We start from the raw sequence: 27309 nt of genomic DNA, 5'->3' as shown, positions 1-27309 counted from the left end.
GAGCTGGGCGGGCTCTCGCTCCCCCCCCGGGCGCCGCCTTCTCCGGCGCATTTAAACGAGCCAAGTTTCCACTTCGCGTCTTAGTGGCAGCGTTCCACCCTCGCAGCCTGGCGGAGCGCTGGGTACCGCTCGGGGCAGCCTCCTTCGCCGAGCATCCCTCGGCCGCCCGGCTCCTGACCATGCACCTTAACGCAACTTCTTCATGGCAGCACCCGGGCCCGTTTCACCGGCAGCCCACGGGCGAGGCGCCTAGGAACGTCTCCAACAGCTCGGATCCGTACTCCGAAGGGCCGGACGAGGAAGACCTGGATGTGAACACCGACATCTACTCCAGAGTCATGGTCACGGTCATCTACCTGGCGCTCTTCCTGGTGGGCACCATTGGCAATTCCATCACCGCCTACACCCTGGTGCGCAAGAAGTCCCTGCAGAACCTGCAGAGCACCGTGCACTACCACCTGGCCAGCCTGGCTTTCTCTGACCTGCTCATCTTCCTCCTGTGCATGCCCATTGAGCTGTACAACTTCATCTGGGTGCACCACCCCTGGGCCTTCGGGAACGCCGTCTGCAAAGGCTACTACTTTCTGAGGGACACCTGCACCTACGCCACTGCCTTCAACATTGCCAGCCTCAGCGTGGAGAGGTACATGGCCATCTGCCACCCCTTCAAAGCCAAGAGCATCATGTCCAGGAGCAGGACCAAGAAGTTCATCAGCTGCATCTGGGTGGCCTCTTTCCTGCTGGCCATCCCCATGATCTTCACCATGGGCGAGATCTATGGCAGGGACCAGCAGCTGGACTCTCTGATCTGTACTACCATTGTGGAAGCCTCTACGCTTAAGACTGTCATTCAGGTGAGTTTCCCTGTGTTCCTTTGTGTTCATGCTAGGAGCTGACTGCATGTAGCTACACTGGAGATCAGAGATCAGTAAGGTGCTTTGATTGATTGATTGACTTTTTTTTTTAACCTAGCAGCTGCTGGCTTTCCTAGAGAACAACAGCTGACAGCAGCTCTGTAGAGCATGGTCACTCACTGACCTGGCTGTGTTGCAAGCCCATGCTATGGCTCAGTGGTTCTCAATCTCTCCAGACCACCGTACCCTTTTCAGGAGTCTGATTTGTCTTGCATATCCCCAAGTTTCACCTCACTTAAAAACTGACAAAATCAGACATAAAAATAGAAAAGTGTCAGAGCACACTAGTACTGAACAATTGCTGACTTTTCATTTTTACCATATAATTATAAAATAAATAGATTGAAAGTAAGTACAATATTTATATTCCAGTGTGATACTTGAGCCTGTTTTTTTCACTTGTGAACCTTGTCTGAAGCATGTAACTTAGCTTCACAGGGCCCCTTGTGGTGTGGGACTCCAGGTAATTGCCATGCTTGACACTCTGTAATGCTGGCTCTGGACTTGTGATCCCCCTAAATGCATCCCATGACTATCTGGGGGTTGCAACCCTCAGGTTGAGGAACACTGATCTAGATGAGTTGAGTGCCCCCTGGAAGATTTCTGCATACTCCCAGGGGCAAAACTCTGTAGATGTACTTTGTGCAATCCTCAGTATTAGTCACCCTCTGCGCTCGTATGACTGAGGGTAAGTCCCGTGAAATGGTCTCTGGAGAGCAGAAGGTGGTGGTGTTCCAGGTGAACATGTACTTACTTTTATTGCAGACTGCTGCCTGGCCAAAGAGGGGGGCAGGGTGGAAGGAGGAGAATTGACATACTGATCTCTTTCCACCTTTAACAAAGTAATTTATTTAGAAGTCAGATTACTTCTGGGAACAAACGCATCCATCCATCCTGTGCAATTTTTGTGCATGAAAGAAGCAAAGGTCTTTTCTGATCTGTCTTGGGGCTTGATTCTGATCTTGCACTGGTGTAAATGAGAAGTAACTCCATTGAAGCCAATGGAATTATACCCAGGCAAATCCAGGTGTTCGTGAGATCAGAATAAGGTCCAACATCTGCTTCAGCCAGACTAGCATCTCTCCACTGCACTTCAGCAAGTAGCAGAAACGGTTTCTAAAGTAGACACTGGTGACTTGGCTCTCTGTAAATTCAGGGGGAAAAAAGGCCAGTTCCTCATTTTAATAATGTCTCCAGTGCTCAGTGCTGTTGGGGCCAGACCCTAAGCTGGTGTAAAGTGGCAAAACTCCATTGGATGAGGACTTGGGCTTGTGTGTCCTGTATGTTACTGTTTTCATTTTACAGCAGCCGTTAATGACTGGAATAAATACAATCTCACCCTTTGACTCTGAGTTTTCTGAGTTCTGTATATTTCTCTTGTACCTGCTCTTAACTTGTCATGGTATCAAGGAAACATAGATTTCCTTTCTTCCAATCTTCAAATTACATTTCTCTGCTGATATCATCGCATTTCCTCCCTATGGCAACGGAACATCATTTCACAAAGTTAAGGCTTATGTCACAATACAAACATTACAGATGGACTAACTTGCAAGGCAAAGAGCTGCTATTTAAGCACAAATCGTTACTTGGAATAAATCAGAGTAACTCCTTCAACTTCAGAGGAGTTGTGCTACTTTACACAAACTGAAGATCTAACACTATATGGTGTGTGGAACAGAATGCAGGATAACACAGTTTAGTCAGTGTTCTGTTTTCTTATGCACATTTTACCTTTACTTTTAGATGGAGTTTCTAACTTTTCAAGTATCAGAGGGGTAGCCGTGTTAGTCTGGATCTGTAAAAGCAGCAGAGAATCCTGTGGCACCTTATAGACTAACAAACGTTTTGGATCATGAGCTTTCGTGGGTGAATACCCACTTCGTCGATGATTGATAGCTCTAGAAAGATATATACCGACGCGGCGCTGCTAGATGCAGACATAACAGGAGATATAATGTATCGCAGAGGAATGTCGGTTCTCGCCGTGTCTATGTCCCTCCTGCTATCCGAGAGCCACGCTCGGTGTGAAACCCAAGGGCCTCCACAGGCCTTGGGTGGCAGGCCAATCCTGTGCCCCAGGACAACCTGCCACCTGAAACGTTATATTCTACATCCAGCGCTGCACCCGAACCAATAGATAGCATCTAGCTAAGGAAGCCAATCCATGCAACAAACTTCCTCGGCTCGCACAGAAGATGCCAACTCATGCCACATACTCTACACAGGGCGGACACATTCACAGGACCTAACAGATCAGCCACACCATCCAACCGTTCATTCAACCTGCACGAGCCACCAATTGTAAGTATACCGCCATCACTATGCCAGCAATGCCCCTCTGTAATACAATCGGCCAAACTGGACATTCCTAAAACTAGGAAACAGGAAAAGCAGATATTAGGAATGGCAATACAAAACCTGTATAAGTGGAAGCACATATTCAACACTTCCCTGGCCACGCAATATATAGCAGACCTTAGAGATGCCATCTGCAAGCAAAAAAAATTCAAGGACCAGATGTCAAAGAAGAAACTGCTAGTCTAGTTCATCTGACAAATTTGACACACATCAACTAGGGTTGACAAAGATCTCAGTGAATGGGCTTGCCAACTACAAAACCCGTATTACTCCTCCTTGTTTTCCACACATCAATGCCAATAGAACAGGGCCTCATCCTCCCATGCATTGAACTAACCTCGTTATCTCTAGCTTGCTTGCTAGCATATATATACCTGCCCCTGGAAATTTCCACTACATTCATCTGACGAAGTGGGTATTCGCCCACGAAAGCTCATGATCCAAAACGTCTGTTAGTCTATAAGGTGCCAAGGATTCTCTGCTGCTTTAACTTTTCAAGGATATTTATGTACTGGACCAATAGGCTTGAAAATGTAAGGAAACTGGACACGAACTGGAAGAAAAGAGAAATCAGCCTATGTGGTTTTTTCTGATGCCAGTCTCAGATCTGAGAACTTTTCAGGGTCTTGTCTTCTAGACATGAGTTTTCAAAGGGGTGGAAGTTAATCTCTAGCCAATTAGAGTTTAAAAGAGTATATAACAGCATGTACACTAAATCTTTTCTTTTTAAATACTCCTCAGATTAGTTCATAGAGAGGGAATTACATTCAGTTAAACGGAAGCAAATCAGCACCCTTTTTTCCAATGAAGAGGGCTGAGATATGTGTGCTGAGCAGAAGACAGAGTATAGTACCTAACTTTCAACTTCAGATCAAGCAGCCCTTTTTTAAATTTTATTTATTTATTTGTTGGTCAGGCATCTTGTGGAATTCTGATGTCAGTTACTGCCCAGTGTATTTATCCAAACTTTTCTCATCTCTGAGGAGATGCAAGCTATCCTTAATGGGAGACCAGTGCAACTGAAGTCCAGATATCTTGTATTTCAAATCATCTTCTGTTCAGGATTAAAAATGACATCCAATGGCTGGCTGTGGGGCTGAAGAGGTGGGTTTATCTCCTAATATACATCTTCAGAGATTACAGATGACATACATTTCTAAGTAACTTTAATCATCATTGTTTAATATATATCTCAGTGCTTTGGAATATCAGTGTTGTATTATTTTAAACATGAAAGTGCAGGGGCATTAATTTATTACACATCAGGAAAAGCATCACTTTGTGTGCTCTAACTGACCAGTGTAGAAAAACGTATATTTTGTTTCGGGGTTTTCTAATTTCACTTGTGCACTAATTGAAAAAACGAAGAGGACATAATGATAACTTGTAATGTAAACAGCAGCGGGCTTGGTATTCATTTATGTAGCACGGCAGCTTTCCCTATCTGGAGACCTAGATTTAAATGCTGATTTGCTCATGCGAGACTCTGTTTTAATGGCAGTTTAGTTCCTTTTAAACATACGATAAAGCAGCATGCAGTTCTTCGCTCTATGAAGCTACTAAGAGGGGGGAAAAACAGGACTGAACAAGTAGAGATATTGCAAGTCAGGCTTGAAGTGCATTAATCAAGTTGAGTGGCGCAGTGTGACAATGCATTCTCTCACAACATACAGGTCTGTGGCCTTGGGCAAGCCAATAAACTGTGAATCAGTTTCCCACATGTAAAATGGAAATAATGATATTGCATTTATCAGAGCTGGATAAATACTGTTAAATAAATCACTTTTCCTGTTTGCAGGTTCTCTGCAAGCAGGTTATGATTTTCTTGAACTGGTTCATGATTCAATTAATTCTAAAATATTAGTTATAAATAGTTTTTTGTTTTGTATCTGGCTTGCAAGCAGTTAATTGAAACTATTCCATAGTCAGAAACCAGTTTAAACTGTGGGGAATATCTTCGATTGGACATACAGGTGCACGGTATTGCTTCTGTTGCCCGATTGGATGAACATACCACTTAGACTCAATGTCTGGTGTGAATATTGGTATGTAATTAAAATCTGCTTTCTGCAAACGTTTGTCAATATTTGCTTAAAATTTGCAGTTTTTGGCGAACATTCCCACAATTAAATTAGAATATTCATGAACATAATGAAATAGCTGGAGACAGGACACTAGATGGGGAGGGCTCTTGAGTTGCTGCAGAGAATTCTTTCCCAGGTATCTGCGTGGTGGGTCTTGCCCACATGCTCAGAGTCTTACTGATCATCATATTTGGGGCTGGGAAGGAATTTTGCCCAATGTCAGATTGGCAGAGACCCTGGGTCTTTTTTTTGCCTTCCTTTGCAGCATGGAGCATGGGTCATTTGCAGGTTTAACTAGTGTGAATAGTGAAGTCTCTGTAACTTGAAGTCTTTAAACCATGATTCGAGGACTTCAGTAACTCAGCCAGAGGTTAGGTGTCTATTACAGGAGTGGATGGGGGATGTTCTGTGGTTTGCAAGGTGCTGGAGATCACACTAGGTGATCCCTTCAGACCTTAAAGTCTGTGAGTCTATAAATTGAACCAATATTCATGACAGGTTTTTAGCATATGCCTGTGCTTTAACACTTCTTAATTAAGAAGGCTTTACTGAATGTTAATTAGTTAATCTTTTGACAGTAATTAAAAATACTCTTTACTTTCTAGGGAATAATAAATGCAGTAAAAGTAATGCATTAGATAATTCAACCTCCCTGCCCACAATTATACCAGATAGTTCAACAGTAATGCAGGACTTTAAACTCATCATGCCTTGAAGGGGTTAGCTCTGGAGAGCCTTTGATCTTTAATCTTACAGAATAGTGATGTTTCCCAGTTTTGTATGTCACCATCTTTGCAGCTTCTTATGCTTATACTCTATCTTGTATCATCATTGACCAGCCTTCTGTCTGTTTGCAATCCAATGCATCTGACTTGCCTTTTGGCCTCAATCTTGAATTTGGCAGCAGGCATTAAGTACATTGGAACCACATTATTTAAGTCTGTTTAATACTTTAACTGAAAGCCATCCTCTAACTGAAACTGCAGCCAATTGTTCACATAAACTAAAGGACCTCTCAAAACCATTTCCACACAGGCAAATTAATGTTTGGATGCCACGTCAGCTGGAGTAGGTTTTTAAAGCTACTCACCATGGTGGTAACAGGGAGAAGAGTTTTTGAGTGGGATGTTTTGTCTGCTCATTTTGCATGTTAATACCCAGAATGCTGTTGGCTATTTCATGGCACTGCTATTGTCCATGGGTCTGACTTTCAAACAAGAGAGGCATGTAACTACATAAGGAAAAAGTAAGTGAAACTGTGTGCCAAATGCAGGCCTGGCCAGTGTGACTGCGTGCAAACTTGTGGTCATACTCAATGAGCAATTGCACGGTTTATATATTAATCATTAACTCCAAGTGCAAATGAGACAGACAATTGCACAAATAGTTTCACACATATACTTGTACATCTAACTCAGTAATCAGGCCTTGTATTTACTTGTGTTGCAATAGTTTCAAAACTACTTTGCCTTCAGTCTTACAAAAGAAGGCTCCATTTCTCCTCACAATAGGACAGCTCTCCCATGATACTGTGCAAGCCTATTGAGCTGGCTATGAGAGCCATTATTTCAGCCAGCAGTGGCCCTCCCCCCCCCACCCCACCCCNCACCCCCACACACTCCCCCAGGCCTCCACCACATAGGTACATGCTGCCCAAGATCATCTCTGGTCTTGGAAGGAGGGGACAGCCCGGATCCATCGCCCCAGTTATTGTCAGGGAAATACCTCCCACTTTCAATTCTTCACATTTAGCTGGGCAGCGGTATTACGCTGTTTACACAGCAGTAGAAATATGAAGAAACCACACATGTACAGCTGAATTCCAAGTAACCGCATTTACTCACTGTATACAATGTACCAAGCCTGGCTCTGTATAATATATCCTGCTGCTCGGGCTGATTTCTAGCTGCTTCTAAAACATAGAACATGGAGGACATTGCTGTAGGGCTCAGAAACAATGTCAAGGGATGCTACAAGTGGGAGACCCCCAAAAACTACATTGAAAAATCTTTGGCCAAAGGAGGGCATGAGGCTGCAACACCTATCCCAATGGTAAAGCCAGCAGTGCACTATCTCAACCCACAGCGCTGCCCCAGAGTCCTGCTCCTTCCTAGCTTACAAGGGAGATGGGTGGTGCATATGTGGTAGAGAGAGGACAGATGGCTCTCACTCTTTCTCTCTCTGCTACCCTCATACATATCTTGGTCAACTAACGCACACTCCGGGGATAGCAGCACTTAGAGCTGCTCTCATGGTACAACCGAAGTTATAATCACTTTGATTTAAAAAAAAAAAAATCCTCCAATTGTTCCAGTGCAGGAACGGTGTGTCAGAGAAATCAGTGAGGTCTGTAGCGGAAATATAGCATTGCAGGTCCTGAGTGATGGGAACCTCTTCTCAGCCTCGGTACTGACTTCAGCCTGCTTCTTCCTTTAGGGATGACCGTAATTCACTGTGGCCAGATATACAAATACCTGACGTATGTGGATGTGCCATTTATTTGCACAGACAGCTGGTGCAAGTCCCCTTGTTAAAATACACGGCGATAGACTCTAAGCTGCAGTAAAATGGTGTCGTTCCATCGACTTCAAGGATCTGGCCTATGCTTGGCAGTGTCGAAAGGGCTCAGCACATGTGAAAATGTGTCAGGGAAAGTGACTGTTCCAAGTGCACAACTCTGTGCAACAGGGGGCAAAAAGCTGAATTTCTAAATGGTCATCTGCTCTGAGACAGACGTAGTGAGACTCTACCTCTCAGAACGCACATGTGTTTCTTACCACCTGTTTCTAATACAGGGAGCTGTTCTGCGACTCCTCAAAGGTTTTGGCAGGCAGTTATAGTAATGCAGCTCCTAGTCCCACGATCCTTGTATGGAAGTCGTTTGCCTGTTTCTCCAAATCCCTTGTCATAGTGTCTGCAGACTGTTAAAGTACTTGGTACAGTACATAATCCTTCGTATGAAAGAATAGGCTTCATAACTAACCATTCTGTTTTATTTCTACCTGCTCTCAATGTCATGCCCGTTCCAGAGTGCCCTCAGGGGAACTTAACGAGTGGAACTGGAAAAAGTGAGTCAGGATTCAGGATAGAAATCATAGGGGCTAACTCCCTGCAAAGATGCAGGATTTGTCGTGTCTAAACCATCCAAGACAGACGGCTGTCCAGCTGCTCTTTGAAAACCTCCAGTGAATAATCTTCCACAACCTCCAGAGGAGTCTGCTCCATTGTCTTACTGTTCTTACAGCTAGGAAGTTTTTCCTGAGATTTAATCTACATCTGCTGTGCTGTAGTTTGGATGCACTGCCTCTTGTCCTGCCTTCTGTGGCAAAAAAAGAACAACTATTCTCCATCTTTTTTACGGCAACCTTTCAATGATCTGAAGACCACTATCATATCCCCCCTTAAATCTCCTCTTTTCCAAACTAAACATACCCAGTTCCTACAGCCTTTGCTCATATGGCTGGCATTAGCTTTGATCATCTTTGTTGCTCACTTCTGGATCCTTTTTAGTTTCTCTACACCTAGATTGGTGAAGAACTAGAGAATCAGAAATACAAGACTGGGCCAGCAGAGCCTCAGCATGTAAGCTTGGTCTCTCAGTATGTTCATCAAAGTTATGATGTCCGTAGCTCTGCCCACCTGCTGCATCTCTTAGTGCTAATGGAAACTCACTACTTCCCGGAGCCTACTGCCTAGCCCAAATGCTACCCTGCCTCCATCCTTCAAGTCTCACTTTTATAAATGTATTTTTTCTGTGAAGTCTATAAAAAAACCTCAGTCCTCCCATATTACGAGCACTGCTGTTGACCTCAGTGCAGCCCTTATGTTATATTTTTCCCCAGGGAAGGGTACTGGCCATGATCTTGAGCTGACACAGGAATGTTCAGCATAGATCAGGAGCATGTGTATGCAAAATTGGTGATTTTGGCAATTGACGCCCACTGCCCTCAGCCCAGAGGGGCCATTCCAGCAGCCAGAAATCACTGGGGTGCAAGGGAGTCCCAGTCATTCCTCCTTTTCCCTTGTCATGTCCCCCAGCAGAAGGTGTCTTGAAGACCAGCTGTGGTGACTCTGCACTAGAGCTGGGCAGGAAAGGGTTTTTTTCCCATCCCATAAGAATTATTGCAATTTAAATAAATAAACAAATCTTATTCTGTATCAGGATAAAACTGAGACCTTTGGAAATTTTTCAGTGAAAAATTGGAGAGCCAAAGAGACACTCACCCCAAAATAGCCAATAGCATGTGGCTTGTACACTCTTCAAGATATGGGGGACCCAGATTCAAGTCCCTGGTAAGAACCAGGCAGGGGTGTCTCTCTCCTTCTATCTCCTTCCTGCCACTACTCCCTGACATTCCATCCTGAACCCGAGAAACTTCCTCTGACAAAGTTTCATCACAACTAGTAAACTCCCATGAAAGTTTCAGTTTTCACAAATTGCCATTTTCCATCAAAAAACCTTATTGTTAAATTCCCAACCAACTCCGCTCTACACCACCTGAATAGTTCTTCTAAAAGACGAATCCTCCGGGGGCTGGGTGAGGCAGGTTAGTTCTGGTGGAACTGCAAGAAGCTCCTCTCCCAGAGGGCAGGTTCCTGGCCTTTTTCTTCTGTTTGTCAGCAAAGGGGCAGCTATATCTATTGCACAGTGTAAATAACAAACCATTGGTGACAGAAGCTCTCTGCAGACCACTAAAACAAAATGGTCAGTTTCTACGTTTGTTTGTACTTACGTCAAACCAGAGCGACTCTATAACTTCAGTACAGACATTCTGGATTTACACCAGTGGAGTTTAGGTGAATGCGTCTACTGTCTTGTCCTTGCATTAGCATAACCTTTAGGTTTAAAACTTTCGTGCTATTAAAGGTAAATTACTCACCACTCTTACATGCAGCAGTGGGAAACTAAACCTGTTTTAGAAAAGTTTTCTATCACCAAGGCTTGGTCTATATGCATGTAGCTATCTTGGTTAGGGGTCTGTTTGATTTTTTTTTCACATTGAAATAGTTTTACCAGAACATATCCTAGAGTGGATGCAGTTATATTGGTATAAAGCTCCATTTATACTGGTATAGTTTCCCATATGGGAAGAGCTATATAAAGCATCATTATCCTGATATAATTATGTGCAAACTACAGGGATTGCACACTTGAACTAGTCTGCCACAGGTAGAGTGGCACAACTATTTTGTAGATAGGAGAGCGAGGGGGCTTGATTCTCTACTGTTTTGCATCTTATGTGGCCATGTAGACTCCAGCACAGTGATTAAGCACCTGTTTAACTTTAAGCACATGCTTAAGTCTTATGTAAATGCTCAATTGCTGTGCTGAGTAGGGATGGAGCCCTGAACTGGAGTGTTCCACCTGTATGCCGCGAGTGCAGAATGGGGGTAAAATGCGATCACTAATGCAAACAAAGAGAATTCTGAGATGTTTTACACTTTCTCTTGCAGGTGAAAGCCATTCTGCAAGGTGCAGGACAGTGAAGAATCAGGCTCAGTGATTTGAATTCTTCCTTTTAATAATGAAACATTTTGTTAAGCAGAGAATTAAACATACGAGATATCAGCTCCTCAAAGCAACTGCATCAACAAAGGCAGCTGATCTTGGTTGCCAAGTGAGGCATTAGCCAAGAATGACTAATCCTAGCCCCTTTGCACTGCAGCCGTCCTTATCGCTGGATCTAAATTAAATAAGCTCATGCTTTCATTGCGTTATGTAACCACTTGGTTTGCCATGTTGTGGCAGTTCTTACACACTATTTTTTGTACTGATTTGAATTCATTTGATTTCTCTTTTCTCTGATGTTGGCTGTCAGGAACAAAAGAACAAGGAAATGTTGTGGCAGATCAATTTAGTTCTTAGGTTTTCCTCTTATTGACCGTTTGCAAAAAAGTGGGAAAGATTAAGTTAATCTACTGGCTCCTCTACACAGAGGAAAGAAAACCCTGTAGTTGGCTTTAATCTTCTTCTGGATAATTTAAAACAGCTATTTAATTATCTTTCCCCCATCCCTCCCTAAAAGGATTTTACTATGGTCTCTATACAGCATCTGCTTGAGCCAAACAGATGGCACTTTCACTTACTGACATTTAGAAATATTTCTCTGTTTCCTCTGCCCTGGGCATGTTCTGATGCCTATCAAACGGGTAACGTTCCTGACACGCACCAGGTTTGATCTGTGCAGATATGATATAGTGCTAGATTCGCTTCCATCCGGCAGTCGCGATGATGGAGAACACTGGTGCCATGTCTGACAGGGAAAAGCTTTTGGGGATCTTTGATGTTTAATTGCCCTGAACATAATTTTTACATTTGCATCCCAATACTGCCATCTTTCCACTTCTTCCTGTTACACATTGTTCTAGCATTACTTTGAACATCATTGAAATCTTTCATGTTTTGTTTCTTTTCTGAGTCAAGAAGAAGAGGTTGCCCAATTCTCCATGTTCAGCTTGAGACACTTCTAACTTTCATCCATTTCTCCACACAGCAGGGTCTATCCCAGCAGAGAACATAGACTTCTTGGGGTCTGCAGTGGATGGGAAAGGGGCCTTTTGAACCTGAAGTGTTCATGGCAGCTTTCATGTAATTTTACTGTCTTACAGAAGCCATGGAGTCAGTCACTGCAGGGGTACGTTGGAGCAGTGAGTATTCAGATGATATTGGTGATGGACTACAGTTTCTGCATCTGGAAGGATTTTGCTCAGTCACCTTCCTGAGTGTCTTGAATGCCCAATGGTTCATGAGCCAGTGTCACACCTAATCCCCTTTCCTGCCCGCTAAAGGAATGCTGCTGCCTGGCAGCTTATCGCTATCCCTCCAGTATGACGACTTCACAATAACGTGCTGCCGTCTATGTGTCCTTTGACGCTGCTCCCTTGCCAAGGGCATAATCCACCTACCGTTGAACTCCATGGGTGACTTTCCATTGATTTCAGCAGGAAGCGGACCAGATGATGGCTCCTCATGCCTCTGTTTTTGTTGATATTTCTCACATCTTCCTAGTTGTCTGGTAGTGCTCACAATGTGCTGGGCCCCATTCAAATACAAAAGAAGACACTCCCTGCCCCAAGGAGCTTTCACTACTTGCTCTGGCCAAACTCTCATTGATTTTTTCTTGTACTTAGACACCTGGAAAGATGTTCAGCTGGGGGAAAAATTTAAACACTACATTCTAGAACATTAAACATCATAGATTCCATATGCTTTCAGGGGTCTTTGATATCTTTATTGTGTGGAATGTAATTTTTACATTTGCATCCCCGTACCCTTTCAGAGCCATCAGGCAACTTGCTCAAGTCAATGTTTACAGTGTGGGATTAGGTTCAGTCTGCACTAGTAGCCTAAAAAGTTATCCATTTCTAGACTTTAAATAATAGTATGAGAATATGGGTAATGGAAGGGAGACATTTTTCCAAAGGGCCCCCTCCTTTTGTGTGGCCACATCTGCACGTGGCATCCCTTTGTGTGCATAAAACTTCTTCTTATGGCCTGTTTGCATGCACAACTGCAGGCTTATTGCATGGGAAGTGCACATTTTACAGCTGCATTTTGAGAGGATACGTTGACCGTTGAATCTGGATTGTAAGGTTTTCATGAATTCAAACATGATGATTTTTTTTAAAAAATCAAATAAAATCAGGGTTTTAAATAGAAATCTAACCCATTTGTAATTTTTATGAGAGCCTCTGGGCTTGACTCTCCTCTGCCCTGCTCTTTGTGTTATCATTTATGCCCGTCCAAAGTGGGTGCAAAACTTTGTCTGATCTGGTACAATTTTTCTGTCCACTTTGCACAGGTGTAAATGGCAACAGAAAGTGCAAGGCAGTGGAGAATCCATCCCCATTTGGGCAGCTGCACACGCATAATTTACACATACAAATAGCCAGTTGGGCATGTAACTGATCATTTACATGTGCAATTATGCCTGCAATTTTACATAAGCATATGAAAAACCCAGCTCATGTGTGATCATCAGTTATCTTAGGGTACGTCTACACTGCACGATTATTTCGAATTAGCTTAAACCGATATTACAAAACAGATCTAATAAAATCGGTTTAGCGCGTCCACAGTGGGATCCCGAAATCGATTGTTTGCGTCCATGGTCCAAAGCTACCATCGATTTCAGGAGCGGTGCACTGTGGGTAGCTGTTCCTCAGCTATCCCATAGTTCCCACTTCCGTGTTGAGAGCACAGTGCCTGATGGGGCAGAAAACACTGCCCCGGGTGGTGCTGGGTACAGCCTCACCCCTCCCTTTGTGAAGGCAGCAGACAACCCTTTGGCGCCTTTTTCCCGGAGTGCATTGAGCAAACGCCATAGCACAGCAATCTTTCCCTTTTTTTTTTCACGTGGTGGTGGGGGGAAATAAACTGAGGAGCTGTTCCCTGAACCACGCCAGACACTGTGTTTGAACCTACAGACATTGGGAGCTCAGCCAAGAATGCAAATAATTTTCAGAGACTGCTGTGGACTGTGGGATAGCTGGAGTCCTCAGTACCCCCTCCCTCCCTTCATGAGCGTCCATTTGAGTCTCTGGCTTCCCGTTACGCTTGTCACGCAGCGCTGTGTATCCTGGAGTTTTTTATTCAAACGCTTTGGCATTTCGTGTTCTGTAACGGAGCTGGATACAACAGATTTGTCTCCCCATACAGCGATCAGACCTAGTATCTCCCGTACGGTCTATGCTGGAGCTCTTTTTCGATTTCAGACTGCATCGCCAGCCGTGCTGATCAGAGCTCCACGCTGGGCAAGCAGGAAATGTAATTCAAAAGTTCGCGGGGCTTTTCCTGTTTACCTGCCCGCTGCATCCGAGTTCAGATTGCTGTCCAGAGCGGTCAGTGCTGCACTCTGGGATGCCGCCCGGAGGCCAATAACGTCGATTTCCGTCCACATGAACCCTAATCCGAGTTATCACTATCGAATTTAGCGCTACTCCTCTCGTTTGGGAGGAGTTCCGAAATCGATTTAAGGAGCCGTTTAACTCGATATTAATGACGACGTCGTGTGAACGGATACAGCGTTAAATCGGTATATCGGCCATTAAACCGATTTAAAGTCGCAGTGTAGACCTGGCCTTAGAACTTCAGACTGAAAAGGAATCCTTCTCAGTCCATTTTTTCTGTGTGTGGCTCTCTTCTCTTCAGGTTCCCATATCACCCTCACCACCTTAAAACTTATGGAGAGAAACAGGCACATAAAAAAGTGGATTTATTGGAACTCTTCACACATGCTCTGCTGAACCTCATAAAATTGGCCAGAGGCAAAAGAAGTCCCCCCGTAACCCGTTTATTTCAACACACCATTTCCAACTGATTGGGTTAATATTTTTGAAGGCATGTGTAGAAACTAAATTCAGACTCACCTTGCAGGGAGGAAAGAGTTAACAGCTCACTTCCCCACACTGTCTTAAGCCACTTCTGCGGCATTGTGTTCAGTACATAAGAGTCTTGCAAATAAAGTCCATTGATTTTCATTCATTCAATAGAGCACAAGTCAACATGGGTTTATTTTTTCACAGCTGACGGCCACTTAGTGAGGTAAGTAGATTACATGCCACTTTCTCTTCACTCACAGAATACTCCATGTCTACTTCAAGAAGCTAATCTATTATGTTCTGGGCTGGCTGGTTCCTAGCTGCAGCTTTCCTTTGCCATGCTTGCAATCCATTTTTCTCGGAGTCTGAAATAGATTTTGTCCAAGGACACTTCTCCGTTGTCTTCATTGTTTGACAGAGCAAGACATAAGGTTCTGGCTTGCAGTTTGCTGAAAGCTCTCTGCAGCTCAACAAATCCAACAGCAATCCAAATTATTTACTCACATAGCTTTAAGAGTAGCATGAAAATCACAGTGATGGTGAAGGCCGTTCATATTTGATCATTAGTGTAATAGTCTCCATATATAGCAGATGCATTTGGTAAGTTTTGTGTTGCCAGAATTTTAACAAGGTGGTATCCTCACAACATTTTCCATCTCTGTGGTGAGTGGTGTGACATCTGCTGTCCAAAATACTCTGCTCCCTTCCAACCAAAATATTCTTGAGTTACTCATCCTTTTAACACTTCATTCTTAACTAGTTTCTGCCCACACCACTGTGCATGGAGCCATCCTAAAGGGCTTGGGAAAATTAGAGAGATGATTCTGTGGGATATATAGTGATGAGACAGGTATAAAAGGTAAGGATTACTCTATTTTGTAGCACTCTGAAAGGGAGACATTTGGTGGTTGAGTGCACTAAGATTGAATTGCGCATACAATATTCCTCTGCAAGTTGCATAAATACGCTAGGCCTGCTTCTTTTCTCCTGCTGATATTACACCATGTAATTCCATGAATTTCAGTTCTGCATATAGTGAGCAAAGCTGGTTGGGGAGGAAAAGTTTCCCCTGAGGGCGATTTTTTTTTTTTAAGATTGTCAAGTTTTCTTTGAATTTTTTTTTCTAATTTTCTGGAAAAATTTTTTGTTTCACTGAAAAATGTCAGGTTTGGGGTTTTCCAGTGAAAACTGGAAATTTTCACAAGATTTCTCATTTCCTAGACAGGCTATTTTCTGTCAAGTGTTTGGATGGAAATGTTTCAAGCTGATCTTGGTGTAAAACAGTGCTGAACATAAAACTAATGGGACATATCCTCAGCTGGTATAAATCAAAGCTCCATGGGAGTCAGTCGGGCTACAAGGATTTTTCTCATTGACTTCTGTGATGTTCCTCCTGATTTACATGGTTGTAGTTGACAAGAGAGACAGGCCCTATGCTGCTGAATAATTGTTATAAGAGAAAAACTATTTTCACTGGAGGCATCATTGCCTGCATTCTCCCTACTCCCAGACAGTGGATTTACATTTCTCCGCTATTGCATCTTCTGCAGTAAATGTCTTTCATAAAGCCTTCCCGTTGTCACATTGCCAATTCCATTTCTTTAAGTACACAAAATAGAAGAACAGACTGGGAGGAATCTGAATTCTGCACCATTTTCAGCCCTCTCTCTACAATACCCTCCTGTGCACTCCAGTTTCAATTACTCCCCTTGGATAACACAGGCTGAATCTAGGGCCATTGCTATTAGGACTAGCACATAATCTAGTGGGATATGATTTTACCTTGCTTTAGAAGATTTTCCTCCTCCTGCAGGCCGTCCTTTGATTCTAACTTTTGCTTTGAAATTAATGCTGTGGTTTACTGTATGCTGATCACAACTCACTAAGCCTTCAAAGCAATTTGTGGGGGCTTCTCTGGCATGGATAATAGACATATGTTGACTCAATTCCTCCCAAGCCTTGCACTTGTGTAGTTATTTATACCATTCGATGACACTGAAAGGCAGCACATTCAAAAGTCATAAAAGGAAATGCTTTTCTGCGCAGCGTAAATCCACACTTTCTGCCACAAGGTATAATAGAGGCAAGGAAGGTTAAAAAAAAGAAAAAGATTGGCTATTTCAGGCTAATCAGTCAACAGTTAATTAGATGGGATAAGAGTTATTAGGTTGGCTAATAAATCTACATGATTGAGGGTATAAACCAAAGAATCTTTGACTGAGATCAGGAAGAAGCTTCCCTTATGAGTAAGTTATTCCAGGTTTGTCCACTCTGGGATATCTTGCACCTTTCTCAAAGCACCTGTGCCAGAGAGAGGTTGAAGGACTGAATACATCACTAGTCTATCCCAGTCTGGCAATTCCTGTTCCATGATAGAATTTCACTCTTTGGCATTTCTGAGACTATTGTGCAAGGTTAGAAGGTTGCCATTTCAGTCATTTTCTCTAGGCAACTCGTGTTTTCAAATCCTATGTCTATTCTTTAGGAATAGCCATCCATTGGACACGCTGGTTAGACAAGTGGAGAGTTGAGAATTCGGCTTTTCTGCTGCACTGTGTTTTATTATTTCATCCTCTCAAGCCATATGACTGGTTATGGCATTGGTTGCATCCTGTCTGATGTGACTGATCTGTGGGGCAGGAAGGATGATTTAGCGCAGCAATATTCAGATTCAGGCTCTTGAGCCACGAGTGGCTCTTTACTGTGTCTCCTTCAGCTCTTTGCAGCACATGATATTAAAACATTACTAGTACTAGAGTAAATGAAACAATGAATTCACACAACTGTGGCTCTTTTGGGTAATGATGATCACTAATTTTGCTCCTGAACCGGTGTGGTCTGAGTATCACTGGTCTAGTGGTTAGGACAGTAGTTTAGGACTTGGGAGAGCTGGGTTCAAGTGTCTGCTCTGTCACAGACTCTTGTGTGACCTTGGGAAAGTCACTTAACCTCTCTCTGCCTCATTTCACCATCTGTAAAATGAAGGGAAGAGCGATTATCCCCTTCACATTTTTTGTTGTCAGGTTAGATACATTAAACACTGTGAGGTGGTCAGACACTATGGTTATGGGAGCCATGTAAGTACTATAGCTCCTTTGGCACAAGCAGTTAGCTAATACTGGGGCCTTGCCAGCTTGTTTCTATTACAAAAAGAAATGGATGAGATGATTCATGTATAGTCTTTGGTACAATACTGTTTATTTGCAGAGAATGTACACAAGGTCTTGTTTCCCTGAACACAGTATGAGTCAAATAGAAGGAGGCAGTTTCTTTGCTCTCAGCTTCCAAGTCTGTGCCCCATGGAGCTCTGTCTTAGTTCCTTCTGAGGGCCGCATTCACAATTGCTTCTCTTGATGTCTGCTCGCTTTCCTTCCCTAGTCCCAACATTTGCAGTCAGGGAACACATCAGCCCACATAGCTCAACTTCTGATCAGGCCTTTTCTGGTGGCTTATTGTCTTGGGCAGTGGCTTCTACCATTTACAGCTATCTCACTCCCTAAAGGGGCTTAATTGATCATACCATTTAGGCTGAAAGAAAGATACTTTGCCTGCTTACCTCCTTCAAACAGGCCTATGATTGATCTGTAGGTCAAAGCTCTGCTTGATGGCAGCCATTAACCTCTCCCAGCATAACAGGACTTAAGTATCTACCCAGAACTTAGCACAATGGGACTTGGTCCTTGACTGGGATTCCAAGGTGCTACCATACTATAAAGAAGAATACAGATGTATAGTGCTGAATAAATAACTAAATTAAGTCTCATCTCATATCTGATACATCCTTTTAGGGGAATATATCCTGCCCATACTAAGTATGAATTTAATCAGTCTGTAACTACATTAATATGACTGTGTGATCCCAACAATACTAATATGATTTTGTTTTATCTGCCACTTTAAGAGTTTTGGGAAACTGTCTTATGAAGTGCAACTCACACTGACTCCGAAAGCAGGGCCAGCTCCAGGCTGTAGAGGGTGGTGGCGCAGAGGAGGGGAGTGCCCTGCTGGGAGCCGGCTGTGTGCTCTGTCTGCCCCAGACTGTGCCAGGTCTGCAGCAAGCCTGGCAGCCCGCGTCCTTCCCTCCCCGCTGACCGGAGCAGCACGGAGCCCTCCTGGCAGGCAGCACAGCGGGAGGGGCTGAGTGGTGAGCACCATGGCAGAAGGAAGCTCTGGCCTACCTCCTTTTCTCTCTTCCCCGCTGCTCCCTCCCCCTTCCCTTGCTAGCTGGAGCGCACACTCCATTGCCCGGGGCATGTCTGCAGCGCAGGGAGTCCTGCTAGCCGAAAGTTTGCACCCTGGCTCCGGCTGCCCTGCAGGTTATTTTTTTCTTTTGTTTTTGTTTGGTTGGTTGGGTTTTTTTTGCTTGGGGTGGCAAAAAAGCCAGAGCAGGCCTTGTCTGAAAGAGCCTAATTTACAGCTAATGTTCCTTTAATGATTCTTCCTGGAGGTACCATTCTACCCTCTGAAGATAGTTAGGTCATTATAATTTACTCATTTCATTCTGAGGAGAAAAGCTGCTTGGAAAAGTCTCACCTCAGTTTCATTTTATAGCCACTCCATCCTGCTCCTGTGATACCATTTGTCACCGCTGTTTGTCCAGACACTGAAAATTCTGAAACTGAATTACCCTTTTTGACCTGGCATTGATCCTTTGTTATGTGCTTGGAATATAAGGCCCTCTCTGTCCCTGGAAAGAAAGAGAAGTAAAGCTCAGCTGTCTCAAGGTGGAAGGAACGGGTGGTGTGTAATGCATGCATTGTGTGTGTAAGCAGAGTCAGAATGAGCTCTACTTAGACAGCTGGTAGTGAGCTGTGGAAAAGGACTTCAGAAGCTGATCTTGTTTGCATGGGCACACCCACCCCTCCTAGCATAACAGACTGCTTGCCCACTTTGGCTGCTGTAGGACCCCCCCAGTCTCTTTGTTATTGGGTCAGGAGTAATAAAGTGTTGTTACTCTGGTTATGTGAATCAAGGACAGTACTTGGCGTTTGACGATGGAGGGACTTGCCCTCAACTAAGTAGAACTCACTAGGCAAGGGACATGGGTTCTAAAGCCCAATGAATTGAAAGAGGGTGAGACAGGTGTGTGTGCGCTGGACAATGTGGGCCCTAAACACCACTTTGACCCCTCCTCTGTCCATGGTGTAATAATAGGGCTAATTTTGACTCAGTTAGGAGCTGCAGAAATGAAATCATTGATTCCTAGGTCTAAGCATTAGACTTACTTTGCGCTAGTGGTTCTGAGTGTGCCAGCACTGCCCCTCCACCCCCAACAGCTGAAATCGCTAAAGAGCTGAAGTTACTAAGAGCTGAAATCACTGAGAGCTCTGTTGGGGAGAGGCTGAAGACAAGTTGGTGAGTGGATAGGAGGGTGGCTGGCAGAGAGGCACAGTTGGCAGTGAAGACTACAGCAGAACCCCACAGAGAGGCGTGGCAATCAGCCGTCAACCAGAGCAGCAGAGAATGTAAGATGTCCTCCATGCCTCCCCTGCACTTCCACCCAGGCTGAGAGGTGACTCTGCAGATGAACTTCTGAACTCTGGGGGCTGCACTGACCAAGGTCAGAAACTGTGGGTAGGGTAACTGTTGGGTTGCTATCAAACTTACTTGGGGGTGGGTCTTTTGCTCACGGTTTGTGTTATGAATCCTGGTTATGGTGTTTCCCCAACATAATGCTGCATTGTTTCCCTCCTTTGTTAAAAGGCTTTTGCTACACTCAGACTCTGTGCTTGTGAGAGGGGAAGTATTTCCTCTTAGAGGTACCCATGGAGTGGTATGTAATTATCCCAGGTTACTAGGTGGGGGCTCGAGCCAGTTTTGCACTGCGTTATTGAAACAGAACCCCTGGATACTGAACCCAACCCTTGTTGCTGCCAACTCTGATGGGCAGAAGGGTTACACATCTATAGCCTGCAAGTGACAGATGATGGTAGAGTGAAGTTCTGGCATGTGCATCTACCTTTTTGCACTACAGCAGGGCTGTGAAGCTGCCTTTCAAGAGAACAAGTAAGGTTTTCCCAGGGTGGAGAATTCCTGGTTGGCACAGAGGCACAATAGCTTGCTCTACCCCACCACTTCCTGTGGCAAGGGTGTAGGAGAGACGACAGATGTATGACAGCAATGTGATGCTCATAAGTAAGGCTAAGATTTTATCATAGTTATTTTTAGTAAAGTCGCAGACAGGTCATGGTCAATAAACAAAAATTCAGAGCCCTTGACCTGTCCATGACTTTACTAAAAAGTAACTGGGGGAACAGGAGAGTGAATAAAGTCCCGTGGAGCAGGGGACTGACAGGCCAAGCCCCCACATCATGCTGAGGGGCACAGGTAGGGGCACACACTCCCTGCTCTGGAGCTGGGCACAGCGGTGGGACAGGGGTGCGTGGCCCTGGCTGCAGCAGGGGGTGCACAGCCCTGGGAAGGCACAAAGGGGGCACATAGCCCCCGCTGCAGCCCCTGGCAAGCCTGGAACGCCAGCCTAGGGAGTGCAGCCCCGGCTGCAGCCCCTGGGAGAAGCTATGGTCTGGGGCTGCAGGGTCCTGGTTCCAGCTAGCCCTAGTTGCAGAGCAGGGGCATATAGTCCTGCCTCCATCCCCTGAAGCCCTAGAAGTCACAGAGGTCCAGTAAAGTAATGGAATGTCACTAAAACATAACCTTACTCATAAGCAATCTCCTACCAGCAAACAGCCCTGAGACTGCTCTAAATTATGCTGAGGGAAAAACAGGCCCCATAGGGTCTCAGGAGGGTGAGGGAAAAGAATCAGGGAAAGAAAGAGGCGAGAGGCACCCACAGAACAGGACTAGTGTGGGTAAATAGGGTAGTTGATAAGGACTCTGACCCCTTTCAAAGGTGGGTTGTGTTTTTGTTGTTTTTTTTTGCACTATTTATCATCTTGGAGTTAATTTTATTGACAAAGACAGAAGCCACACAACTTGACAGATATATTTGACATTGTGGGAAAATTCCACATTCTGAGGATTTAAAAAACAAACAAACAAACAAACAAACCACACACACACACACACAAAAAAAGCTTTTTCCCCTGACAGGCTGGATCAAAACAAACCAGCAGCTTCTGAAAGCTGCTCAGGGATTTAGAGGTGGATTAGTGGACACGAGCACAGTGAGACGGGCAGTAGGACACACACATGCATTGTTCTGGGACAAATCACAGTGATCACTCACCTTCAGCCAAAGACTTGTAGTGGGATGGCTGGGGAGACAGAGTGTGCTCGCCTCTACGCTGACACCTAGTCCAGTACTTCTGGGGCTACCTGTAAGATCCCATGGCTCTGGCTGCTGCTGTTTTTTCAAATCAGCCCGACACAAATGGTTTCCTTTTTTCACTCAAATGTGAAATCCCTCCTCTGCTCTCCCACTTTTCACTCCCACCCTAAACTTTTACTAGTCTGATATCCCAGATAAGTAGTAGCTTATCTCGGACTAGTGACACGTTGAAGAACTGATATCTCAAGAACAATTAGGACTAAAAACCAGAGGCTCTATTCCAGTGGAGAGCTGAGATGCTCCTCCTTTCCACTGAGATTGAGCATGATGGGATGATTGCTCTTTCACCAGATATCAGGGCCTACATCATGACAATTTAGATTAGATGAAAGGATTAATGTTGGAGGGTAGCTTTCCTCCCCCCCTTAAACACCACACTCCCCCTACCTTTGATGAGAATTGACAAGGAGGCTCAACACCTCAGGACTGACCCCCAAAACTGAGACTACAGGCTGAATTCCATTCTTGCTTATTCTAGTGCCACCTCATTGGTTTCTGAGCAGTTAAGTGGAAGTGTAAGGGAGTGGTATTGGGCCCTGAGTAAAGCCAGACAGAGCCTTGTTCCAGCACAAAACCATTCCCTCAGGTACTTCTTCATCTAAACCTCAACCCCCATTAGGGCACTGGAAAGCCTGAGGGAGGCTCAGTCCCTCTGCACCTACCCCAGCCCTAAAGGATTTTTTTTTGGAGGATGGGGGTCCATCTTGTTATAGGAAGATGATCTTCTTGGTGCAGGAATACCCAGCCTTTTTTCCCCACTCCCACAGTAATCAAATGCCTCAGATTTGACATTTAACCACTCACCAAAGCTATTTATTGCTTCATACACTGAGAGCATTATCTCTTACTTACTTAACATATCCAATAAATTCATATGAATGCAGTTTTAAAAAAAAACTGCAGCAATGGATTGCTCTTAGCAACATGGAATGACTTGGTACAGCTCTGTATAAATAGATATTTAGATTTAATATGTAAGACACAAACATTTTTTCCTGCTGTTTACAATGCATCAACAGTTGTGTCTGGAATACAGAGAAACATACAAATTAAGTCACATTTTTTCAGCAGCTTCTAATTTACAGTCAATGGCATGTACACAGACGTGATGGGACTTACGCATCTGATGACCCAACTCCCCCGGCCACTGGAGTAAACAACTAAACCTTGCTGTTTACATCCACCATTACGGGTGCTCACTTGAGAACCCTGCAATCAAAGCAAGAACAAAAATCAGAGATTTTAAAACTGTGATTCATAGTTTAATAAACCTGCACATCCAGCTCTGCTATCACTTAATGTGAACAACACTCAGATGAAAAATCCGTTACAGAGATTAACAGCAAGGCTATTTGTCTTATTTTTATATAGTGTCATTCGTGTGCATGCTGCTTTAGAACAGAGTTTCTCAAATGCAGCCATTGTGGCCACATGCAACCACCAGAGGGTTTTCTTGCAGCCACAGCCTCCTGGGCAGCAATGGTGGGTGGGAGGAAGAAAAGCAGTGGCCCCTCACCTGGGGCTGGGCCCTGCCCTCCTCTGCAGCCACAAATGCCAGGGGAGCAGGCAGCTGGTGTGAGTTCCTCACCTTCCCAGGGGTGGTGGGGCTCAGGCTTCCAGCTTCATCCCTGGGACAGCAGGCACTGGCCAGAGGGCTTCAGGCTCCATACCTGCCAGCCAGAGGGCTTCAGGGTCCAGCCTCAGTCTCACCCCCATCGCCCCTGGCCCCCCACTGCCTCCCTCCCCACCTCCCCATCCATGACTTGCCAGGGCTGTGTAAGTCTGGTGTGAAAAGCAATATTTGTATGTATATCACTTTTCACAGCAGACTTACTAGCTAACTGGAAGGCAGGGAAAATACATACATACAAATATACATATCAGTTTTCACAGCAGCAGCCTTACTAGATAGCAAGTAAAAAAACACCACCCACAAACAACAAAATAGACAAGAATGCACAAAGCACCTTATTTGTGTTTCTATTCTCTTTAGGTCCAGTAAAGATAGGTACAACTAAGTTATTTTTATTATCAAGTCTGCAAAAAACTCTGCATAAATTACAATCATTTGGACATGGATATGTGCATATTTGTTGTTTTTCCTAAAGTTAAAGTATTTTAGGAAAAATAGTTAGAGTAGACACCAGCAACAGTTGGTGGCCGCACTCCGAGATCTCCTGCTTTAGACAGATACAAAGACTGATTTACCCTGAAGAATCCTAAATCTTAGAACAATGTTTTCCAAGTGTAGGTGCTCTTAACTCCCCATTGAGACATCTAAATGAAAGAGCCAAGCAACTGCAGCTGCCATGAGATTTACTGGGACTCCAGCAGTGGAGAGAGTTGCCCCAACATGGCAGGTGAGGATTTCTCTAACAGTGCAAGGCTGGCATGACCTACTCTCCTCTCACCCCTCCCAGCCATAGGGTGCATCTCCCTGTTTGGCTGGGGATATGGCTAGAGCAGAGTGTGTCTGGTGATCCCCACCCCATGGAGTGATCCTTAATGGAAGGGTCTGGTCACACTGGAATTCAGAGCAGCACGTGAGTGGTTAGTGCCAGTACTGGATAAACAGAAAAGTGCCTTAGTGAAGCTTAGCCAGGCCTTCATGAGATGTTTTAAACAGCTAGTGCCTCTTTCAGTGTCTCGTATAGAGTCAGCCAGCTATGACCCAGCAAAGCTAGCCAGTAAATTGAAGTACTAGAATCTCTCTCCTTGCCCTTCCCCATGAGAGATTTAAATGGGAAACAAAGTAAAATATCAGGGGGTAGCCATGTTAGTCTGTAGCCACAAAAACAACAAGGAATCTGGTGGCACCTTAAAGGCTAACGAATTTATTTGGGCCTAAGCATTCGTGAGTAAAAAACCTCACTTCTTCTGAAGAAGCAAGCTTAGACCCAAATAAATCTGTTAGTCTTTAAAAACAACAAGGAGTCCAGTGGCACCTTAAAGTAAATATGCTGATCATGGAGTATGCTGTTGCTGTAGGTTTTATCTCTAAGTATATAGCCCCTTTTCATTCTATACAAGCTGTCAGGAAAATTAATCTGAGATGATGCTCAACAAATTCTTGTGCCCTGCAATTATCTGGAGCTATTTTACTCTTTGGCACATACGTGTGAGGAGTTTGTCAGTTGGAACGCTGTGGACTCAGCACCTCATTCTAGTTTCATTAACAGCTTTTGCGTTTGACCTCTTGTCTGCTCTCCCTCCCACCTTGCTAAATCTGTATACAAGTAATTCCTGCTTCCAAGTAAGTGTGGTGGGTCTGATTCACCACTGCCTGTCATTTATACCAGTGCAAAGCACTAGAAGTCTTATGTGGTATTTTCCATCCACTTTTCATGGGCATAAATGACAATATGGGTCTCTTAATAGTCCCCATGCATGCTTGTAAATAAAACTGTACTTCCTGCTTTACCATTTCTCTCCCAGCTGGGCAGGATCCATGCTCACACTTCTCCGAACTCAGTTGGATTCACCAGCATTTTGTCCTTCAAAGTGATGTGCTACAGACCTTGGGCAATATTAGTAAGTAGTTTACAAGAGGAACTAGACAGCTATACAACATGGAGGCACTAACTTATGGGGGTCATATTAACAGCCAAACTGTATGTGAGTAGTTACTTTATGGGGCTGTCGCTACTGGTTGAGTGGCTTTCAACTAAAGAAAGCCAGGACGCTGTGCTGGGCTATAGTCATGCTTTGTGAATACTCCATGGTAAACAGCATGCCACTGTAGCAAGGGAGATGGATCCAGAAGCTTCCCAGCCTGGGCCCAGTCATGCGAGGTGCTGTCCAGATACAGAACCTTTTCTTTGGGGAAAGGATTTACAATCAAAATTGTGAACAGCAACTCCACTCATTCCCTGGGATATGCGGACATCATTTCTGTCATTAATACCTAGAATTCTTACAGTGCTTCTCAGCCCTAGATCGAAACACATTTCACAAAGATGGGCAAGCATTATTTCCATGGGGAAACTGAGGCTCAGGAAAGATAAATGAGTTGGCCTAGGTAACAGAGTTGATATCAGAGAGCACTCACGTCTCCTGATTCCTGGGCTGATACTCAGTCCAGTAAAGGAGCTTCCAGTGAGAAACACAGCCAAATTCACACCGCAAAAGTTCCCTTCTGTTCTGGATAGGATGGGGCTATTTACAGCTTCCCCAGAGGGTTACTACAGACAGGTATGACTATCAGTAGCCTCCCCTTCTCCTCAGGGGGAGGACAAGCCACTGCTGACTCTTTTCAAGGGCCTTTACTGCTTCAGAGCTGGGGTGGGGTATTAGGCAGTTAGAAACCGCTCCTCTCCCCTCCCACTCTGAAACAGGAAGGCAGAACTCTGACAATCACAGAGATCTCTGTCCCCATCAGACCCTCAAAGTGGATTTGGTGTCCTAGATCACATTGTGCTGTGGAATTGAAGTTACCTGTGTAACAGTTGGCAAGTATTGAAAAAGCTTCCTGGTCTGCTAGATGCTGTTTGCGGTCATCTTGCAACAAAGGGACTCTGTCTTCCTATGTTATCTTAACAGCATGACAGATAGATACTTTCCTACTAGGCAACAAGAAAGCATTAGACAACTCTAGGGACCATTATCCTAGAATCACAGAACTTAGTAATGGAAGAGTCCTATTAGGTCATCTAGTTCATCACCTAACAAGTCCTTGTCGGATGTAGTACAAAGCACACAAACATTTCTAACTAGCGTAGTATACAAGCTTAATGCCTTCAGCTTTAACAAAGGAACTTACAACTTAGGCCCAGTGTGAAAAATTCAAACACAAACAAACAATCTCAAGACAGCTGTTTCAATCAAAAAACATAAAACAACTTGGTTACCAGAATAGCTGTATTTAGATAATCATCCTCTAGCTTTAGCACTGACTAATCCCTCCAGCAGTCAGAGCAAGACTGAGAACAGGTGTGAAAACCCTTTCCTTTTATAGAGTGCTGCTTTCCTAGAATTCTCTGAGTCCTAGTGCTGCTTTCCTACAGTTCAGCCTGCCTCAATCAGTTAGAATTGCACTCTTTAAATTAAGCCTCTCTAAGGGGGCAGCTCGCCTTAACAGGAAGGAACTTTCTGTTAAAGGAATTCCTGTGAACAGACTTTTTAACTAAGCCTAAAGTTACTATGTTAACACCCTACACTCTCTCTCAAACAATGTGTATAACTATATACATTAATAGAGCTTTTAAACATGCTTGTAGAGAAGTGTTCACAGAGGAGATTATTCATTTGTATGGGGACATGGAACAATTTTTTGGTTCATTCTCTAATCTGGTGACATTAACCCCTTCCAACAGAAAAGTGGCCAGGAAGCCCTCAAGGAAAA

General features: G+C 44.2%; 1 protein-coding gene across 1 annotated transcript in view; it reads left to right on the top strand.

Annotated features, from left to right (window-relative positions):
- Positions 1 to 113: 113 nt before the first annotated feature.
- The window catches only part of NTSR1 (neurotensin receptor 1), a 104022-nt gene continuing 76826 nt past the window's right edge, over positions 114 to 27309 (top strand). The window contains exon 1 of the mRNA XM_032802305.2: positions 114 to 854. Coding sequence (XP_032658196.1) covers positions 180 to 854 — 675 coding nt within the window. The 5' untranslated portion in view covers positions 114 to 179. The remainder of the gene's footprint in view (positions 855 to 27309) is intronic.

The sequence above is a fragment of the Chelonoidis abingdonii genome, chromosome 14 (genome assembly GCF_003597395.2).
Source record: "Chelonoidis abingdonii isolate Lonesome George chromosome 14, CheloAbing_2.0, whole genome shotgun sequence".
NCBI lineage: Eukaryota > Metazoa > Chordata > Testudines > Testudinidae > Chelonoidis > Chelonoidis abingdonii.
Note: the sequence above shows the minus strand (reverse complement) of the source record. Positions and strands in the feature narration are given on the sequence as shown.